The sequence below is a fragment of the Zea mays genome, chromosome 9 (genome assembly GCF_902167145.1).
Source record: "Zea mays cultivar B73 chromosome 9, Zm-B73-REFERENCE-NAM-5.0, whole genome shotgun sequence".
In the NCBI taxonomy this organism is placed as follows: domain Eukaryota; kingdom Viridiplantae; phylum Streptophyta; class Magnoliopsida; order Poales; family Poaceae; genus Zea; species Zea mays.
Genome location: NC_050104.1, coordinates 29,043,809 through 29,065,659, shown reverse-complemented (window position 1 = coordinate 29,065,659; position 21,851 = coordinate 29,043,809). Strand labels below are relative to the sequence as shown.

Here is a 21,851-nt window from a genome sequence, read left to right as displayed (position 1 = left end):
TTGCTAAATGCCCTATATCTAGTGATAGTGACAGGGACAACGACAAGAGAGGGAAGAAGAAGGAGAAGAAGAGATACTACAAGAAGGGCGGCGATGCCCACGTGTGTCGGGAATGGGACTCCGACGAAAGCATGACCGATTCCTCCTACGACGAGGACGCCGCCAACATCGCCGTCAACAAGGGTCTCCTCTTCCGCAACGTCATGGCAGAGGACGGCAAAAAGAAGAAGGTAAAATCTAGAGCCTCCACTAAATATACAACATCTAGTGATGAGGGTAGTTCTAGTGAATATGAGGATGATTTGCTTAGTCTTTTTGCCAACCTTAACATGCAACAAAAGGAAAAACTAAATGAATTGATAGGTGTCATTCATGAGAAGGATGAACTCTTGGATAGCCAAGAGGAATTCCTTATTAAGGAAAATAAAAAACATGTTAAGGTAAAGAATGCTTATACTCAGGAAGTAGAAAAGAATGAAAATTTGACTAAGGAGCTTAGCATTTGCCATGACACCATTTCCAACCTTAGAAACAAGAACGGTAATTTGCTTGCTAAGGTTGAAAAATCAAATGTTTGTCATGATTCAATTGTCAATCTTAAAAATAATAATGCTAGTTTGATTGCTAAGATTTATAAATTGAATGAATCAATTTCTAGCCTTAAAATTGAAAATGCTAGTTTAATTTCAAAGGCTAAAGATTTAAATGTTTGCAATGCTTCTATTTCCAATCTTAGAGATGAGAATGCTATTTTACATGCTAAGATTGATGAATTAAATGTTTGCAAACCCTCTACATCTAGTGTTGATCATGTCTCTATTTGTACTAGATGTAGAGATGTTAATGTTGATGCTATTCATGATCACCTAGCTTTAATTAAAGAACAAAATGACCACATAGCTCAACTAACTGCTAAAATTAATGAGCATGAGATAGAGAATGAAAATTTTAAATTTGCTAGAAGCATGCTCTATAATGGGAGACGCCCTGGCATCAAAGACGGCATTGGTTTCCAACAGGGAAGCAATGTCAAACTTAATGCCCCTAAAAGATTGTCTAATTTTGTTAAGGGCAAAGCTCCCATGGCTCAGGATAATGAGGGTTACATTTTATATCCTGCTGGTTATCCTGATCATAAGATTAGGAGAATTCATGCTAGAAAGTCTCATTCTATTTCCCATCATGCTTTTATGTACAAGAATGAGGCATCTAGCTCTAGGCATTCCACTCACATTAAAATGCCTAAAAAGAAATCTCCCACTGCATCAAATGAACCTAATATTTCATTTAAAACTTTTGATGCATCCTATGTTTTAACTAACAAATCAGGCAAAGTAGTTGCCAAATATGTTGGGGGCAAACACAAGGGCTCCAAGACTTGTGTTTGGGTACCCAAGGTGCTTGTTTCTAATGTTAAAGGACCCAAGACCGTTTGGGTACCTAAGAACAAGGCCTAAATTGTTTTGCAAGTTTATGCATCCGGGGGCTCGAGTTGGATTATTGATAGCGGATGCACAAACCACATGACAAGGGAGAAAAGAATGTTCTCCTCCTACGAGAAAAACGAAGATCCCCAAAGTGCTATCACATCGGGGATGGAAATCAAGGTTTGGTCAAAGGACTTGGTAAAATTGCAATATCTCCTGACCACTCTATTTCCAATGTTTTTCTTGTAGATTCTTTAGATTACAACTTGCTTTCTATTTCTTAATTATGTAAAATGAGCTACAACTGTCTTTTTACGGATATAGGTGTTACTGTCTTTAGAAGAAGTGATGATTCAGTAGCATTCAAGGGAGTATTAGAGGGTCAGCTGTACTTAGTTGATTTTGATAGAGCTAAACTCGATACTTGCTTAATTGCTAAGACTAATATGGGCTGGCTCTAGCATCACCGACTAACCCATGTTGGGATGAAGAATCTTCAGAAGCTTCTAAAGGGAGAACACATTTTGGGACTAACAAATGTTCATTTTGAGAAAGACATGGTTTGTAGCGCATGTCAAGTAGGGAAGCAAGTTGGTGCCCATCACCCACACAAGAACATCATGACGATCGACAGTCCGCTTGAGCTACTCCACATGGATCTATTCGGCCCGATAGCTTACATAAGCATCGGCGGGAGTAAGTACTGTCTAGTTATTGTGGATGATTATTCTCGCTTCACTTGGGTGTTCTTTTTGCAAGAAAAATCACAAACCCAAGAGGCCTTAAAGGGATTCTTGAGACGGGCTCAAAATGAGTTCGGATTAAGGATCAAAAAAATAAAAAGCGACAACGGACAGAGTTCAAGAACTCTCAAATTGAAGGCTTTCTTGAGGAGGAGGGCATCAAGCATGAGTTCTCTTCTCCCTACACACCTCAGCAAAATGGTGTAGTGGAGAGGAAGAGTAGAACTCTATTGGACATGGCGAGGACTATGCTTGATGAGTACAAGACTCCGGACCGGTTTAGGGCTGAGGCGATTAACACCGCCTGCTACTCCATCAACCAGCTCTACCTTCACCGAATCCTCAAGAAGACATCATATGAACTCCTAACCGGTAAAAAGCCCAATGTTTCATATTTTAGAGTCTTTGGTAGCAAATGCTTTATTCTTGTTAAAAGGGGTAGAAAATCTAAATTTGCTCCTAAGGCTGTAGAACGCTTTTTACTAGGATATGACAGAAGGGCATATAGAGTCTTCAACAAATCCACTGGATTAGTTGAGGTTTCTTGTGACATTGTGTTTGATGAGACTAATGGCTCCCAAGTGGAGCAAGTTGATCTTGATGAGCTATATGATGAAGAGGCTCCATGCATCATGCTAAGGAACATGTCCATTGGGGATGTGTGTCCTAAGGAAACCGAAGAGCCAACTCAAGCACAAGATCAACTGTCATCTTCCATGCAAGCCTCCCCACCAACTCAAGATGAGAATCAAACTCAGGACAATGAAGAAGAAGATCAAGAAGAAGAGCCACCTCAAGAGGAGGACAATGATCAAGGGGGAGCAGATAATGATCAAGATAAGGAAGATGAGCAAGAAGTACAGGGTCCAAGACCGCCACACCCAAGAGTCCATCAAGCGATTCAAAGAGATCATCCCGTGAACTCCATCCTCGGCGATATTCATAAGGGGGTAACATTACTCTTTTGTGTCTTCTATTGAGCCATACAGGGTGGAAGATGCATTAAGAGATTCAGATTGGGTGTTGGCAATGCAAGAGGAACTCAACAACTTCACAAGGAATGAGGTATGGCATTTAGTTCCACGTCCTAACCAAAATGTTGTAGAAACCAAGTGGGTTTTCCGCAACAAGCAAGATGAGCATGGTGTGGTGACAAGGAACAAAGCCCGACTTGTGGCCAAGGGCTATTCACAAGTCGAAGGTTTGGATTTTGGTGAAACATATGCACCCGTAGCTAGGCTTGAGTCAATTCGCATATTACTTGCCTATGCTACTTACCATGGCTTTAAGCTTTACCAAATGGACGTGAAAAGTGCCTTCCTCAATGGACCAATCAAGGAAGAACTCTATGTTGAGCAACCTTCCGGCTTTGAAGATAGTGAGTACCCTAACCATGTGTATAAACTCTCTAAGGCGCTTTATGGGCTCAAGCAAGCCCCAAGACAATGGTATGAATGCCTAAGAGATTTTCTTATCACTAATGGCTTCAAAGTCGCAAAGTCGATCCTACTCTCTTTATTAAAACTATTGCAAAAGATTTGTTTGTATGCCAAATTTATGTTGATGATATCATATTTGGGTCTACTAACAAATCTACATGTGAAGAGTTTAGTAGGATCCTGATACAGAAATTCGAGATGTCAATGATGGGGGAGTTGAAGTATTTCTTAGGATTTCAAGTCAAGCAACTCCAAGAGTGCACCTTCATCTACCAAACAAAGTACATTCAAGACATTCTTAACAAGTTTAGAATGAAGGATGCCAAGCCCATCAAGACACCCATGGGAACAAATGGGCATCTTGACCTTGACATGGGAGGTAAATCCGTCGATCAAAAGGTATATCGGTCGATGATAGGATCTTTACTCTATTTATGTGCATCTCGACCAGATATTATGCTTTCTGTATGCATGTGTGCAAGGTTCCAAGCCAATCCTAAGGAAGTTCACCTTAGGGACGTGAAAAGAATCATGAGATATTTAGTTTATACTCCTAAGTTTGGACTTTGGTACCCTAGGGGATCCACTTTTGATTTAATAGGATATTCCGATGCCGATTGGGCAGGGTGTAAAATTGATAGGAATAGCACATCAGGGACTTGTCAGTTTTTGGGGAGATCCCTGGTGTCTTGGGCTTCAAAGAAACAAAACTTAGTAGCTCTTTCTACCGCCGAAGCCGAGTATATTGCCGCAGGCCATTGCTGTGCACAATTACTTTGGATGAGGCAAACCCTCACGGACTATGGCTACAAATTGAGCAAAGTCCCTCTCCTATGTGACAATGAGAGTGTAATCCGCATGGCAGATAATCCCGTTGAACACAGCCGCACTAAGCACATAGACATTCGGTATCACTTTTTGAGGGATCACCAACAAAGGGGGGATATCGAGATTGCTTATGTTTGCACCAAAGAACAATTAGCAGATATCTTTACCAAACCATTAGATGAGAAAACCTTTACCAAACTTAGGAATGAGCTAAACATTCTTGATTCTCGGAACTTTGATTGACACTTTGCACACATAGCTCATTCATATACCTTTGATCATATCTCTTTCATTTGCTACGACTAATGTGTTTCCAAGTGTATTTTTATGCTAAGTCGTAGATTGAAAGGGAAATGGAGTCTTCGGCGAAGACAAGGCTTCCACTCTATCGGTATCATTTACCCTTCGCCGTCACTCCGCACCCCTCTCCACTATTGGTATAATCTTCACTCATATTTATGTGTACCATTGGGGGAGAAAAGTAATAGGGCTCACAAGGTCTCCGTTTTTGGCGATTAATGCCAAAGGGGGAGAGAATATTAGCCCAAAGCAAAAGGATCGCACCACCACCAATTTCAAATTTTTCGAAATAAAGTTTTCAATTGGTATCTTTTAAATTATATCTCAATCAGTATCCATATTTCAAATTGATTGTCAAAAATTTTCAATTGGTATCTAAAAATCCTCTTGAAAGCAAAGAGGAGAATTTAATTCAGGGGGAGTTTTGTTTTAGTCAAAGGAAAAGCAATTGAAATAGGGAGAGAAAATTTCAAATCTTAAAAATGCTTCTCGAAATCTTATTAATATACCTTTGACTATTTGCAAAAGACTTTGAAAAAGAATTTCCAAAAAAGATTTGCAAAAACAAAACAAGTGGTGCAAATGTGGTCCGAAATGTTAAACAAAAAGAAAGCAATCCATGCATATCTAGTGAAATTACAATTTGGTTTAATTCTAAGTAACCTTGCACTTACATTATGCAAACTAGTTCAATTCTGCACTTATATATTTGTTTTGGTTTGTGTTGGCATCAATCACCAAAAAGGGGGAGATTGAAAGGGAAATAGGGTCAAACCTTTTTCCTATAAATAATTTTGGTGGTTGAATGCCCAACACAAATAATTGGACTAACTAGTTTGCTCTAGATTATATATTCTATAGGTGCTAAAGGTTCAACACAAACCAATAAAAAGATCAAGTTAGGGTTCAAAAGAAAAGAGCAAAAGAAACCGAAGAGAACCCTGGTCTGGCGCACTAGACTGTCCGGTGTGCCACCGGATAGTGTCTGGTGCACCACCGGATAGTGTCCGGAGCACCAGGGATAGTACAAACAAAACTCTTCACCTTCGGGTTTCTTAGGCGCCGCTCCGCTATAATTCACCGGACTGTCCGGTGTGCCACCGGACTGTCCGGTGCACCAAGCGGAGCAACGGATCCCAGCGCAACGGTCGACTACAACGGTCACTGCCAAACGCTACAGTGCGCAACAGTGCGTGGCAGAGTCAGAGTGCAGAGTCAGAGCGCACCGGACACTGAACAGTAGTTGTCCGGTGCGGCACCGGACTGTCCGGTGCGACATAAAGTCAGCGCTCCAACGGTCGGAACCATCAAAACCCTAACAGTTGGGTGACATGGCTGGTGCACCGGACTGTCTGGTGTGCCCATCGACAGACAGCCTCCCCAACAGTTGAATTGGTGGTTGGGCTATAAATACCCCCAACCACCACCACTCCAAGTATCCAAGTTTTTCAGACATCTCATTCAATACAAGAGCTAGTGCAATCAATATAAGACACAATTCAAAAGAATCAAAGCCTCTCCAAGTCCCAAATACACTCCAAACATCTAGTGACTAGAGAGAGAGTTTTGCTCGTGTTCTTTGAGCTCTTGTTCTTGGATCGCTTTCTTCTTCCTCATTCATGTTCTTCAAGCACTTGTAATCAAAGCAAGAGACACCAATTGTGTGTGGTCCTTGTAGGGTCTAAGTGACCCATTTGATTAAGGAGAAAGCTCACTCGGTCTAGGTGACCGTTTGAGAAAGGGAAAGGGTTGCAAGAGAACCGGTCTTTGTGACCATCTCAACGAGGACTAGGTTCTATGGAACCAAACCTCGGTAAAACAAATCACCGTGTCATCCGCTCTATTTCTTTTGTGGATTTGTTTTCCCCTCTCTCTCGAACTCGGTTTTTATTCTAACGCTAACCCCGGCTTGTAGTTGTGTTTAAAGTTGTAAATTTCAGTTTCCGCCTATCCACCCCCCTCTAGGCGACTTTCACAACCGTTGGGGATGACTGCCGTTGATGGGCGCACCGGACAGTCCGGTGCGCCAGCCACGTCACCCAACCGTTAGGGTTCGAGAGCTTCTGACCGTTGGAGGCTTTGTCTTCTAGTGGCACCTGACAGTACGATGCCGCACCGGACAGGCACTGTTCAGTGTCCGGTGCGCCTTTGACGGGCGGCTCTGACTCTGTGCGCACTGTTCATCACTGTAACTCTGGCGCCCACGCTTTTGCAGTCGACCGTTGCGCGAAGTAGTCGTTGCTCCGCTGTCGCACCGGACAGTCCGTTGAATTATAGTGGAGCGCGCCTTGAGAAACCCGAGAGTGGCGAGTTTGAGACTATACGGTCCTGGTGCACCAGACACTGTCCGGTGCGCTAGACCAGGGCACACTCGGTTTCTTGCTCCTTTGTATTTGAACCCTATCTTCAATCTTCTATTGGTTTGTGTTGAACCTATATGCACCTGTAGAACATATGATCTAGATCAAACTAGTTAGTCCAATATTTGTGTTGGGCATTCAACCATCAAAATTAACATTGGGAAAAGGTTAACCCTATTTCTCTTTCAACGTCGTTCGGCACGGGTGCGTGATGGGACCTGAAACGACCCATTCACCGTATCGTGCGCATGTGGCTTGATGGGGTGGTTAACCGCCTTGCTTGTTACTGGTGTACCCCCTACGGTGATGCACTTCTAAAGTCATGAACATACCAGAAAATGATCCTGAACGCAACTCAAGATCAACACTTAGTACTATACCCTTAGGGCTCCTACTTTGTTGTGCCCAATCTTTTGAATCATGTAGCTGAAGCTTGTCGGGCAGAGTTTTAGGAACCAACCCTTAAGTTTGGTCGAGGTTCGAACCTTTAGGGACCTAGTCTGAGGTACTATGATAGTTGTTCTAGGGTGGTGGAGGGTGTAGACTTACGGTACGGAACCAGGCTAAGCGGATACCTAGCTCTGTACCACCCCCAAGAACATGTCCCTTTCCCCTGGCTGTAGGTCCCTAGGAGTTCAATCCTTGTTTAGCACCAAAGGGAACCCAAACTAAGCGACAAGCTAGTTACATGATCACAACAGAAGTCAGAAGCCGCGTAAGGGTTAGAGGAAATAATATATGTAAATCAAAGCAGGAAAAGGATTGAACCGAGAGCAAATTATTTCTTTATAACTGGATACATATGAGTTAGGAGATGGATGCCAGAGACTGGGTTTATGAGGGTGGACCTCACCGGGTACAAAAGAACTATGCGATGGATTCCAGAGACCGGGTTTATGAGGGTAGACCTCACTGGCTAGATCACAGGTGAATGTTAACCTATTACAAAGGAAGAGTTCGCTCTCATGATACCTTTTGGATGAATGGTGTGGGCGCCTCGCCAACTGCCCAAGCGAGACGGGCGTCAGACTTCTTTGGTTAGGCGGCGACTTGGGCTGTCCTCGTTGGTGTCGAGGGTAGAGCTTGGCTGGTGGTCGACGATGACAACCACGTATGCCACGGGGCTCGACTGATGATCATCATGGTGGGCCACATAGATCTTGGCACTGCACTTGCAACCCCTGGCGCGCCCAATGTCGGCGAGCCGCCCAGGATGCTATCGGAGTGGACGATGCAGGGTTCGTCGGTGGTGGTGGCAAGGAAGTCGAGAGAACCAAACTTGATGCTGCTCCCGGGGGCGAAGGTTTCGACCCCGGTAGGTACTGATGAACAAGCCATCAGAGTGAAAAAAGGTCGCTTTGGCACGCTCATGGTTCGCTACCTGGCGCACCAATTGTCGTGGTTTCGAAAACCGGGGGCAATAGATTTGTGTTCGGTGGAGATACAAGTGTGGACTCACTCCAAATGGTGGATCATAGAGATCCAATCAAAGAACTGAGACACTAGGTTATACTGGTTCAGGCCAAAGCACTACCGGAATTGCCGCCTTTGCCGAGTGCCTGAAGCACTCGGCAAAGCCTTAAAAACACTCGGCAAAGGCTTTGCCGAGTGTCGCACTCGGCAAAGAAGGCTCGGCATACAGTGCATCGCCAAAGCCTTCTTTGTCGAGTACTTTTTCTCGGGCACTCGACAAAGAGGTTTGTCGAGTGCCAGACAGCACTGGGCAAAGAAAAGCAGCCGTTACGGTGCCGGGTGACCAAGACAGCGTCTTTGCCGAGTGTCCCGGGTGACACTCGGCAAAGGAGTTACCTTTACCAAGTGTGTGCCCGACAGCCCTCGGCAAAGAACCCGCCAGGGAGGGTCCCCATGTCAGGTTCTTTGCCGAGTGCTAGGTACGGCACTCGGCAAAGTGTGCCTCTTTGCCGAGTGTCAGAGACATTACACTCGACAAAGGACCTATACCGGTGCCCAGGTCTTGGTTCTTTGCCGAGTGCTATGGCCTTGACACTCGGCAAAGAACCTCTTTGTCGAGTGTTACACTCGGCAAAGTGACCAGTAGGCACCTTTTTTATTTGTTTTTTATATTCCATCCACACAAACAAAAGATATCACATATACATCATATATCACATATATACATCACAGATATCATCACAAACATAAATATCCAACACAAACATAAATATCCATCACAAACATAAGTGTTCAACACAAGTATCCAACACAAACATAAGTCTCATACGTATCAAGCTCTGACATAAGTATCCAACACAAACATAAGTATTCAACACAAGTTCTAAAGTCTAAACACTGAAAACATAACACTCATGGAGGTGGGCGGTTCGACTGGTGCTGGGTTGGGCTGAACCCTTCCGGAGGGTTGTTGGATGCCGCCCTAGATTGGCCCTGCACAGAGAAGAGATTGCATGTGTTATACCAGATGCATTACCAACATCTAACTACAATTTTGATACTCACAAGAGTATGGAAGAGAGCAGGGTCAACTGGAGGGAACAATGGAGGTGGCGGAGCGATGCCCTGTGCGGCGCCAAGGCTCTGCATGTACTGGAACATCTCCGCCATCCTCTGATGATCTGCCAGGCGAGCCTCCCGCTTCACCTCCTGCTCCGCCCGCTCCGCCATAATCCTCGCCTCCATCTCGTGACGTTCCCTCCTCTCTTCTTCTAGTTGAGTCTGTAATATTACAAGGCAACGTTATAGTAACTCAAAGAGAAGGTATATAACTCAAGGAAGGACGAGTTACAGAAGCACTAACCTCGAGTTGTTGTATGCAAAGCTGTGAGCTGTCGTGCTGAGGTCGTATGGCTGGACTCGAGCCCGTGCTCCTTGCTCTCACCTGAGACAGAGTGGGAGTGGAGGACGAGTCGATTGCCCCGTCGGCAATCCAGTATCGTCCATGTCTCTTGCCTCCTCCGACCCTCATGAGCACATCGGGGTCGATCGGCTCGGTGCTCGGATCATATTCTGGGCCATGGACCTCCTGCGCCATGGCGGTGTAGTCATGAAGGCGGCTATAGACGGTGGGGTTGGTGTAGGCCTTGGGCCCGTCATCCTGGTTGTAGGTGACGTCGGACGTCGCCTTGCCCTTATGGGCCATAGCATAGGCCAAGAAGGTGGAGCAAGGCCGGCCACCATGTGACGCCGACTGCAAGAAAACCAACGAGATAGTTAGAAATAATATCTAATACAGTGCTATATACCTAAATAAAAAAGAGGGCGTACCCATGCTTCGGCATATTGGCCCAGGCTCCGGCTGCCTTGGTGGTGGGAGGGACCTTGCATCATCATATGCCGTTCCCGGCTAGCGTTGTGCGCCTCGTCCTACTCAGTCGAACACCACCTATCCACCATCTGCTCCCAGCAGAGAGATTGTGCGGCGCACCAATGTGGAATCACCTACAAAGTAAACACGTAAAGTGCATATCAGAAGATAAAATAAAATTCATGCATGGAGTACTAGTACCAAACATGCATGACTTTACCTGCAGGTACTGGTCCCTGGTCAACGACATGGTTCGGGCTTGCTGCTTGGTCACCCTCTCCCCAAGAACGAAGCTATGGTAGGTGACGATGGCCTGGATTCGGACCTCATAGTGCATGTCCACGACGAGCTTCTTACAGCTCGTGGTGGCCACCACATCCGCCCTAGCCTCGTATCCAGCCTCGCATCTGAAGAAATCCTGCATACAAAAACAATGTATCCATACATTATTTCAAGAATTTGCAACGAATGCGACATATTTTACATTATACTAAGACTTACCCACAGCTCCTTCACCCGCTTCGCCTTGTTATTGAATTCCCGGCCGTCTCGATCTACTGCATCAGGGGTGACGGCATAGTGGTCGAAGGTGTAGGCTAGGCCCGTCACTCCGGTGTACTCAACCAGTCCAAGGAAGTGTTCCCTGCACAGCAGCCCGAGGATGCCATTGGGGAGGCGACGATGACCCCCAGCATAATCCACAACCGTCCAAGACCTGTCCAATTGATAAATAAAAAGTATTAGTTTATATTATGATTTTGAACACATAATATGAACAAGAATGAAGAACATAAAGTTACATACCTCTCCCCATCCAGCCGAATCAGCGGTCGCCTGTCCCGAAGTATGGGACGCTGAGGGAGACTCGCGGGACCTCGCAGGTAGATGCTCCTCGAACCTAAGCCGCCAGAACATGAGGCGTCCTGCTGGTGGTCGTCGTCGTCCTGCTGCTGGTCGTCGTCGTCCTGAGGCACCGCCTACTACTGGACAAGGTTGTCCTGCTACGCCGCCTGCTCTGCCTCGTCCGCCGTCCTACTCCTCCTCCCTCTCCTCCTCTTCAGCCAATTACCGCCGACCATATTTGTCCAAAAACCTGCAATTAAGAGTAAACAAATAAGAACATATCAAAAGATGTATTTAAAAACCTGTGCGAAATAAAAAGTCATATAGCATTACATCGATTAAAAATAATCTTCATATGTGTCGGGGTTAGCCGGATCATAACTCTCATCATCACTATCAACCATTTCAATCTCAACACCATCAGAAGACGCAAGTTCGTCATTAATGTCATTGCCTTCAAGAATTACTAAGTCATTATCATTTTGCACCTCATCATCCTCCTCATCAACAACTATTTCAATATCTACGTCCATTCTGATAGCTTCGGTTAAGTCTATCTCAAATCGCCCTTCTAGCCCATCTTCTTGGAAGAACTCTCCATCATATGTGTCCAGGTCTAAGTTGTAATCTTCATCGTTAGGAACAGGTAACCTCCCGTGCGGCGATACCTTATACACAACATCCCAACCCTTAAGATGTTCTTTCGTTTGGCACGCATATGGGAGATAATACACTTGTGTGGCCTGTTGGGCCACGATATAGACATCGTCTCCTGGTAAGGTGGAACCTTGTCGAATTTCGAATATCCCAAGATTAGAATGTGTCCGTCTCGTCACTTGAGGGTCAAACCAATGACATTTGAATATCACTAGAGTAAGAGGTTTGGAACCATAAAATTTGAGCTCATATATTTCTTCGATTCGTCCAAAATAATCGACATTGTCAAGGTCGGGCGTAAAGACTCCAGAACACGTTGTTTTCCGATTGGGCCGACTTTTGTCGTAGTTTGTTGTGTGAAAACGGTATCCATTGACGTCATACCCAGAATATTTCTTGACCCTATAAGCAAAGCCGTTGGCTACTTGTCTCAACTTGGCACTCATAGACAGATCTCTTTGGCCCTGCAAGTATTCGCAAGTTAAAAGACGCTAAATTGAGTTCAAAGACGTATCTCTTTTACAAACTAAGCACGTACCTTATGTTTGAACCAGGAAATGAAATCGGGCAACCCATTTCTCGAACCCTTTCTAAGAAGAGTGTCATATTCCTGTGGATTTGGGTCCCTTGATCGACGCCAGAATTCATGAAGAAATTGTTCCATGTATGGTGTCACCTCTTCAAGGTTGGTCAATACATATAGCATGATATGCCGCCACTCTTCATGTGTCAGGGTCTTGGTGGTCGAGCCACTTTGCTTCCGAGTTGGCCTCGAAATATGCTAAGGTTCAATTCATTGTTGCCATCATTGTAACGAGGGGTGGATTATGCATGCTCGACAGTTTGTCACCATAATAAGTTGTTGTGAAGTTTGAGACCTCCTCTAGAATGTATGCCTCTGCAATGGAAGCCTCGATTTTGCATTTATTTCTACATTTCTTTCGAATAGTCTTTAGACATCTCTCGATTGGATAGCACCAACGTCCCTGCACGAGCCCCCCCCCCATTCGTGCCTCATAGGGGAGATGAAGAATCAAATGTTGCATTGGATTGAAGAAGCTAGGTGGAAATATCTTCTCAAGCTTACACAGTAACACGGGTGCCAATCTTTCCAAGTCTGCAACCACGGTCTAAGATAACTCTTTTGCACAAAGCTGACGGAAGAAATAGCTCAACTCTGAAAGCGCTAGCCAGACATGCTCAGGGACATAGCCTCGAACCATCGCAGGAAGAATCTGTTCAATCCATATGTGGAAGTCACGACTCTTCATCCCTAAGACTCACATAGTAGATAAGTTCATCCCCTACTCAGGTTAGCTGCATACCCATCAGGGAACATCAACATCTTGATCCACTGAAGTACTTCCTTCCTCTGGGCCCTGCTTAGGACGAAATCAGCCTTAGGCCTTCTCCACGTCTTTCCGCCACTTGGCGGCTTCATCTCTAGGTGTGGTCTATCACATAACGCTGCCAAATCCACTCTTGCCTTCACGTTATCCTTTGACTTATCAGGAATGTCCATAATTGTTGCCCACAGCGCCTCGGCAACATTCTTTTCAGTGTGCATCACGTCAATGTTGTGTGGAAGGAGCAGGTCGTCAAAATAGGGGAGCCGAGTCAAGCTAGACTTATGTGTCCACATATGCTGCTCACCATATCCCACAAAACCACCTTCTGTATTAGCCACGAGCCCATCTATCTGTTGACGAATTTTGGCACCAGTCGTCGTTGCAGGTGGGCGGTCTGTCACTATGACACCTTTCGTAAAGTTCTTGATGTCTAGGCGGAATGGATGGTCAGGAGGGAGAAATTGTCGATGTTTATCGAAGGACGAATATTTGCCACCCTTTTTCAACCAAATGAACCTGAGAGCTTCCTTGCAAACTGGGCATGGGAACTTACCGTGAACACACCAGGCGCAGAATAGCCCATACGCTGGTAAGTCATGCATGGAATACTGGTACCAAACATGCATTCTGAAGTTTGTCTTTGTAGCTCAGTCATACGTCCATACCCCTTCCTCCCAGACACATACCAATTCATCGATCAAAGGCTCCATGTACACGCCCATTTTATTCCCCGGGTGTCCAAGAATTATCAACGACATGAATATATTTTGCCTTTGAAAGCACACACCAGGGGGGAGATTGATTGGGATAACAAACACGGGCCAACATGTGTACGGGACAGCGCTCATTCCATAGGGATTGAACCCATCTGTGGCCAACGCAACACGTACATTACGAGCCTCTTTGGCTTTCTCACGGTGAATGGCATCAAAGTGTTTCCATGCTTCACCATCGGATGCGTGCACCATCTTGTCAGGATTGTATCATTTTCCATTTTTGTGCCATGTCATTTTTTCGCGGATTCCTCTGTCATGTACAGACGCTGGATCCTCGGTATGAACGAAAGGTGTCGTAGGATTGTCAAGGGGATATCGAGCTGCCTCTTCTGTCCATCACCAGAGTCTACCTCCATGAACCTAGACGATTTACACTTGGGACAGTACTTTGCCTCCGCGTATTCTTTCCTAAATAGCACGCAGCCCTTCGGACAAGCATGAATCTGCTCATACGTCATCTTGAGTGCACGAAGGAGTATCTGTGCCTCGTACATGCTCTTTGGCAGAACATGTTCATCCGGAAGCAGGCTCCCAATAACCGTCAACAAGCCATCGAATGCGTCTCTACTCATGGTGTATTGCGACTTGAACGCCATTACACGCCCAATGGCATCCAGTTGAGAAACCTTTGTCTGGCCGTGAAGGGCCTTCTGTGCCGTGTCAAACATGTCATAAAACGCCTTTGCAGTCGCCTCTGGCTCGTCATCCATACATCCTCCCATGTATTGTGCCTCCTGATAGTCGTTCAACATATCCGCTACCCCCGCATCCGTGTCATAATCCTCGACACGTTGTCTCAGCACTTCCTCTCTCGTACGATGCGCTTCACCATGAAAGATCCACCGAGTATAGCCCGGCGTAAATCCATTCTTCCAAATATCTTCTACATGGTCCTCTTTGGTTTTCTTTTCCGGTTGGCACATTTGCTACACGGGCATGGGACTAGACTCGCTCCTTTAGCAGCTTCGCCATATGCTCGTTTCACGAAATCATCGGTCTTTCTAATCCATTCAGGGGTGACATCGTTCCTTCCTCTACGGCCCGTGTACATCCACTCACGGTCCTCCATCCTCTAACAGAAGCCTAGCAAAAGAAAATTTCGGTAGCACCTCCCCTGCACGGGGAGGTTTCGAAATCCTGCAAATAAAACTATCAGCACGATGGCTGATATCCACGCATAATTCAACGGCACGATGGTTGCCAATCATGTATATAGTTTAATATAAACCTGTTGCGGGAATAGAAGTTGTACCTAGGGTGAGGGTGGCGGGTCGGTGCAGTGGCGACGCGTCACAGTGCAGGAAGACTCGCAATGGCTAGGAAAACCTCTACAAAAAATAAACAAGCATGTCAAAAAAATCGACAGCACTTTCCCTGTACGGGGAGGTTTCTAAAACCTGCAAATAGATCTAACAGCACGATGGCTGACACACACATATACAAACGACACGATGGATGCAAGTCACATCTAAGTGGCATCCATATCCACCATCACAATATATAGAAGTATTTTACTAAACATAGCAAATTCACTATAATGCCCTAAAACTACCACTCAAGCATGAGATAGGTTTTGCATTAAACAATCTTATCACTACATTTTACTATAGTAACAATGGTGATCATGAATAATTCATACCCTAATTAAAGACTTACAAACACAAACCTTAACAATGGAGTGAGCTGACGACGGATGGGGAAGGTGGCCGACGACTGTAGAAGGGAGTGGTGGCCGGTGGCTAGGAGGGCGCGGCGGCGGTGTGGGGACCCGCCGCGTGGAAGGGGTGGCGGCGGTGCGGGGAACCGCCACGAGGAAGGGACGGCGGCGGTGTGGGGAACCGCCGCGGGGAAGGGGTGGCGGTGGTGTTGGCGTGGCAGAGGAGAGGGCGCGCGGCGGCGGTGTGGGGACCCGTCGCGTGGAAGGGGTGGCGGCGGTGCGGGGAACCGCCGCGGGGAAGGGGCGGCGGCGGTGGTGGGGCGCGACGGCGGTGAGAGCGCGGCGACGGACAGAGCGCGGCGGCGACGGTGTGAGAGAAGAGAGAGTGAGTGAGATTGAAAGGGCGCGGCGCGGCTATGGCGGCTACATAAGCCTTCTTTGCCGAGTGCCACGATCGGGCACTCAGCAAAGATTTTTTTAATTTAAAACATACTTTGCCGAGTGCCAGCTGACAAACACTCGGCGAAGACAGGCAAAGACGGCTTTAATATTTTTAAATAATATTTGCCAAGTGTCTCATGTCTAACACTCGGCAAAGCATTCTTTGTCGAGTGTCATCTCTGGACACTCGGCAAAGTACATTTTTATTTTTTTTATTTTGGCCACCAAACTTTTTGTGGTAGGTTCCTACACTATGTAGACCTAGATGTACCATTTTGGGACAATTATAACATTGTTTTTAGTAGCTAGTAGATTTAGTTCGTTTATTTGAATTTCTTCGGAAAATTCATATTTGAACTGCAAGTCACTCGAAACTTGGAAAACCGTGCATGCAAAAATGATACAAATGATATTTAGCACAAGTTACTACCGATTTCAGGAGCAGACCGGAAACTTCAGGCACCATGCTCACTCAACATGGCCGTGAACTTGCTATCCAGTTGTTTAAAAACTGTATAAAACACAAACAAAGTCAAAAAATCATGAAACTTGTCCACGTGTCATGATATCATATGTAGAGGCTGTGATAAAAATTGAGAATGTTTCGAGAAAGTTGAGACGTACTATGTGTAGAAACCTAGGAGAACCACACATGAAATCATAGAGTTTCAAAGTAGAAAGTTGAGACGTACTATGTGTAGAAAGTTGAGACGTACTTTGCCGAGTGCTTCGCTGTGCCGAGTGTCCCGCACTCGGTAAATATGTTCTTTACCGAGCGTAGGACTTTGCCGAGTGCGGCTCTCGGTAAAGTCTTATTTGCCGAGTGTCCGATAAAAAGCACTCGGCAAAGAGCCTGGCACTCGGCAAAGGCCCGGATTCCGGTAGTGAAGCCCTAGTCTAGTGTCGTGCTGATCGTGGTATTGCAGTAGAACATCTTACAACTGGTGTGCTTGTGTGGTCATGTGCCTCTCCCTCGAAGAGGAGGGGCCCCTGCCCTTTTATATCTCAAGGGTAGGACTAGGGGTGTAATCGGATCGAATACAGACGGATATCAATGAAATCATATTTGTGGATTCGAATTCGAATACGGATAGCTTCGAATACGAATACAAATACGGATGTTCTCGAATACAAATACGGATAGTCGTGGATCGAATACGGAGCTAATCGGACACGGATAGCGTCGGTAACGAATATTTTTGTCAGATATCGTGTAAGACATCATTCCACACATATCATAGTTGTAACCATTTAGCCTCTCCTTTAGTCCAAACATTTTTTAGGATTATATGTGCACATATGCTACACCTCCATAAAAATCCATGAATTTCTAAGGCTATTTTGAGTATTATTAATTTATTTATGTAGAAAATCATTAAAATGCAATTAAATTCAAAAAATATTGAGAACTATGATATGTGGTTTCACGTGTTATTATGATATGTGGTTTCACTTATTATTATGGTGGTTTCACATATAATCATTACGAGTTTCACAAATAAATAGAAATGAAATGAAATAATTGATGACATCTTGTGGTTTTTATGGTTAAAACATTTTGAGGATGTTATATGGACATATGTTACTCATACGCCAAATTTCGTGAATTTCTGAGACTATTTATATATTATTAATTTCTTTTTTCAGAAAATCATCAAAATGCATTTAAATCCATAAAATATTATAGTATCGACCAAAAATTGCAAATAAGTTATTAAGACTAATAAACATTCCATAAGAAGATAATATGAAGTCCCTATGTGAAAATGATAAAGTGAAGTATTGATTATGTTAAAATTTGGATAGTTAAGGTGATATCATATGTAACTCACGTAATAAGTGAAAGTGAATTGAAAGAAATGTTGGCAATCTTTAGATTTTATAGCCCAAACATTTTTCAGGATGCTATATGGGCATATATTGCTCCTCCGTCAAATTTCATGATTTTTTGAGACTATTTGTGTATTATTATAATTTTTTCTACAGAAAATTATCAAAATGCATTTAAATTCATAAAATATTCCACTATCGACCGAAAATTGCAAATATGTTACGAGGAACAATAAACATTATATAAGAACATAACATCAAATCCCCATATGAAAATGATAAAGTGAAGTATTGATTATGTTGAAACTTGGATATTTAGGACGATTCCACATGTAACTATCCGAATATATGAATTCTGAAATCTGGTAAGATATCTGGGTAGATGTCCGGATATCCGAAATATGAAATCCGGACAGTTATCCGAGAAGATATCCGGATATCCGAAATCCGACGGATATCAGTCATATCATATCCGTATCCGATATCCGAACTGTACTATCCGAATTTGAATCCGAAATCCAAAAATTATGCGGATATCCAAAAAAACTATCCAACCGAATAATTAGCCTCTTCGGACGGTCGGATGGTCGGATAATATCCATACAGTTTACACCCCCTAGGTAGGACCTTACCGTGGGACTTGTATTCTACTAGAGAGAGAGTGTGTGAGAGAGAGAGATTGGCTCCCCGAGTCGTTGTGGTGGGTCCTCCGTAGGGTCATGTGTAGCCGTACTCCTAGTATGACATCTTCGTGACTCTAGCTCCTGTACCGAGTCTATCGTTGATGTCTTTGTAGTGGTGCGCGGTGGGTCCTACGGATCAATCTCATGGGTAGGTCGTACGTGTTATAGCTTCTTTTGTCGTCAGGAGCCCTTTGTCATCGGTCAACATGAGTAGGCGGCCTACACTCGGTATGATGCGCTGTCCTATTCTTCTGATGTATGGGTATGGGTCACTGTAGAGACCCCGGTGTCCATTCAGCGCTGCGAGGCCTAGCTGGCTAGGTGCGACTGCTTTCAACCTCCACTACGGCCGACGGGTCGTCTATGATTTAAGTTGGATAGTGTTACGTCCTCACATATTTGTTCGTGCTGTTCAATCTAACTAGCATGCTAGAGTTATACCTGCTAGTATATGAGGTAATCATGATTTATATTATGATTTTACGGGAAATTGTCTACTTTTTTTTCTGAAAAAAATGTTATGACAATGCTATGTATACCTATCATTGCAAGTGCAGTGCAGCCGATAAAGGCATATGTATATCAACCATGTCAAACAGTGACAAATAAAGGAGCAGGCCGGGGGCGCCTTTGAGAAAGAAAGAGAGAGAGGTGGCCACATCCTGATCTGTGTTCAGTGTTGTGCTGCTGCTGGGTTTGTGGCCACTGGCCAGGCAGGCCAACACCAATGGCGACTGCATCATTGCCCACACACCGAAAGCTAAGCAAGGGAGAAATAAAGGGAGAACAGCTCCCGTGCACTACCCCCAGCCCAGCAGCTATGGTATTGGTATGGTAGCTAGCTAGGGTTCTGTAACCAATCTCACCCATCTTTTCTTTCCTTCGTCGGAGAAGGGGAGAAAAGCGTACCTGAAACGATTCCCTGCATTCCATTCCGCTGCATACTTGCATTGCATCTCATCCCTCCTGCTCCTGCGTCCTCCTCCTCTATTTCTCTCCTGCTGCTTGCTACTACCTCATCGATCCATTCCATCCATCGCCGAGGGGGGAGGGCCGCCGCCCGCCCGGGTCGCATCGCATCGCCTGGTCGGCCGGGGACTCGGGGCAGGCGAGCGACACTAGCTATAAAAGACCTCCCGCCGCCTGCGACTGGGCCGTGTGCAAGCAAATTAAAGCGCAAGGCCGATCCGAGGGTGGACTGTGGAGGGCCGGCCATGGTGATGATGATGCGGTCGTGCCTCGGCGGTGGCCTGCTGCCGGTGGCGGTCATGCTCTGCCTCAACGTGGTGGCGGCGGTCATGGTATCGCTCGTCAAGGTGGCCATGGACGGCGGCATGAAACCGCTCGTGATCGTCACCCTGCAGCAGCTCACCGCCGCCGTCTTCCTCGCGCCAATCGCATTCTTCAAGGAGAGGTAAGCATATATGATGGTAGCAAGATGATCCAAAGGCTGCAGACCGCTGCTGACCCACACCCACCCACGCACCCACCCACCATAGCTTTCTTCTTTGTTTTTTCAAGAAAAAGAGAAGCCTTGATGAGCTAGCATGGTATTTAAATTCCAGGAAGTCGAGGCCAAAGCTGACGCTGGAGATCTTCGCCTACATCTTCGTCAGTGCGGCGCTCGGGTATCTTCCATTCATTCCACTCCACGCCATGGCTGAATCTGACACGAAGCTAGCTTACCACATTGACGTACCAGCCTGCGCCATATATTGCAGGGCAGCTCTTCGTCAGTACATGATCTTCGTGGCCCTGCGCTACACCACGGCCACCTTCGTGACCGCCTTCTCCAACATCGCCCCCGTGCTCACCTTCCTCCTGGCCGTCGCCACGCGGTCCGAAGCGCTGGACCTCAAGAGCAGGACGGGGTTGGCGAAGCTGCTGGGCACGCTGGTGTCGCTGGCCGGCGCCATGGTGCTCACCCTCTACAAGGGCGTGGCGCTCACCCACGCGGCGGCAGCCTCGCAGGACCAGCAGCAGCACTCCCACGGCCGGTTGCCGCCGAGCGCCGCCGACAGCCGCGGCAAGTGGACGCTGGGCACCGTGGCCATCCTGGGCAACTGCGTCTGCCTCTCCTGCTGGTTCCTGCTCCACGGCCGCCTCGCCAAGAAGTACCCGCACGTCTACTCCTGCAACGCGCTCATGTCCTTGCTCAGCTTCCTCCAGGTCGCCGTCGTCGGCCTCTGCACCCAGCGCAGCATCTCCCCCTGGATCGTCACCAGCAAGTTCAACATCCTCACCGTCCTATACGCCGTACCTGCCAGCTGCTCGCTCGCTGCTCCTTCATTCGTTGCCAACTTGCCCTTTCTCTCATCTCTGAAATGGTCCTGGATCAGGGCATCGTCGGCTGCGGCGTCTCGTTCGTGCTGGTGACATGGTGCATCGAGAAGAGAGGAGCCGTGTTCGTGGCCGCCTTCATACCGGTGGTGCAGATCATCGTCTCCGTCATCGACTTCTCCATCCTGCACGAGCAGCTCTACCTCGGAAGGTACGCACGGACACGGTACCATGCCATCACTGAATGGCAATCGACCTGATCGAAAGTGAAGTCACCTGCTCTGCTCTGCTCTGCTTCCCCCTTTGTGCTGTGCAGCGTGCTGGGATCAGTGCTAGTGATAGGTGGCCTTTACCTTCTGCTGTGGGGCAAGAGGCAGGAGGCCCTGCACTGTCCTCCTCCTCCTCCTCCAAAGGTTGCCGAAGAAGACCCTGCTGACAAAGAGCAGCAGCAAGTGCAGCACAACTGAAGACGGACAGCATCCTCTGACTGTTGGTCGTTTGGTTGTAACAGTGCCAGCAATAAGATCCCTCTGCCTCCTTTTCTTTTCTTTTGGTGTCTCAGGGGGGTGGGCAATGTTCCTTCCTTCTCAGATCGATCACCAACAAAGTGTTTAGATTCTAATCCAAAACAGTAGAATGGTCTTAAATACAGTACTCCTGCTTACTGATGATAGCAACACCACTACCAACTAGGCCTCTGGAGAAATACAGAGTAGAGTGTGTGTGCGCGCAATACTGGAGAGCAGAATATTCCTGCAAATATAGTACGCAGTTGCTGTCCGCCTTTTTCTTATGAGGACATATCTGGTGCACATGGAGGATTGGTGCACATGGTGCACATATTAAATCACCACCACTTATTTTAAATCTAACGCCTCTAATTGATCATTCAATTTACAAATAACACCTTCCACCACTACACCACCACGTTGGAGGGTGTCCTTAGCAAAATATA

The 21,851-nt window shown here is 46.1% G+C and overlaps 1 protein-coding gene across 1 annotated transcript; it reads left to right on the top strand.

Annotated features, from left to right (window-relative positions):
* The first annotated feature begins 19,458 nt into the window (after nucleotides 1–19,458).
* Nucleotides 19,459–21,676, top strand: LOC100382169 (uncharacterized). The gene is made up of 5 exons (NM_001349918.1): nucleotides 19,459–20,030; nucleotides 20,182–20,244; nucleotides 20,338–20,872; nucleotides 20,956–21,107; nucleotides 21,213–21,676. Exons 1-5 carry the CDS (start codon nucleotides 19,831–19,833, stop codon nucleotides 21,361–21,363), a joined length of 1,101 nt encoding a protein of 366 aa, NP_001336847.1. The 5' UTR covers nucleotides 19,459–19,830; the 3' UTR covers nucleotides 21,364–21,676.
* The last annotated feature ends 175 nt before the right edge of the window (nucleotides 21,677–21,851 follow it).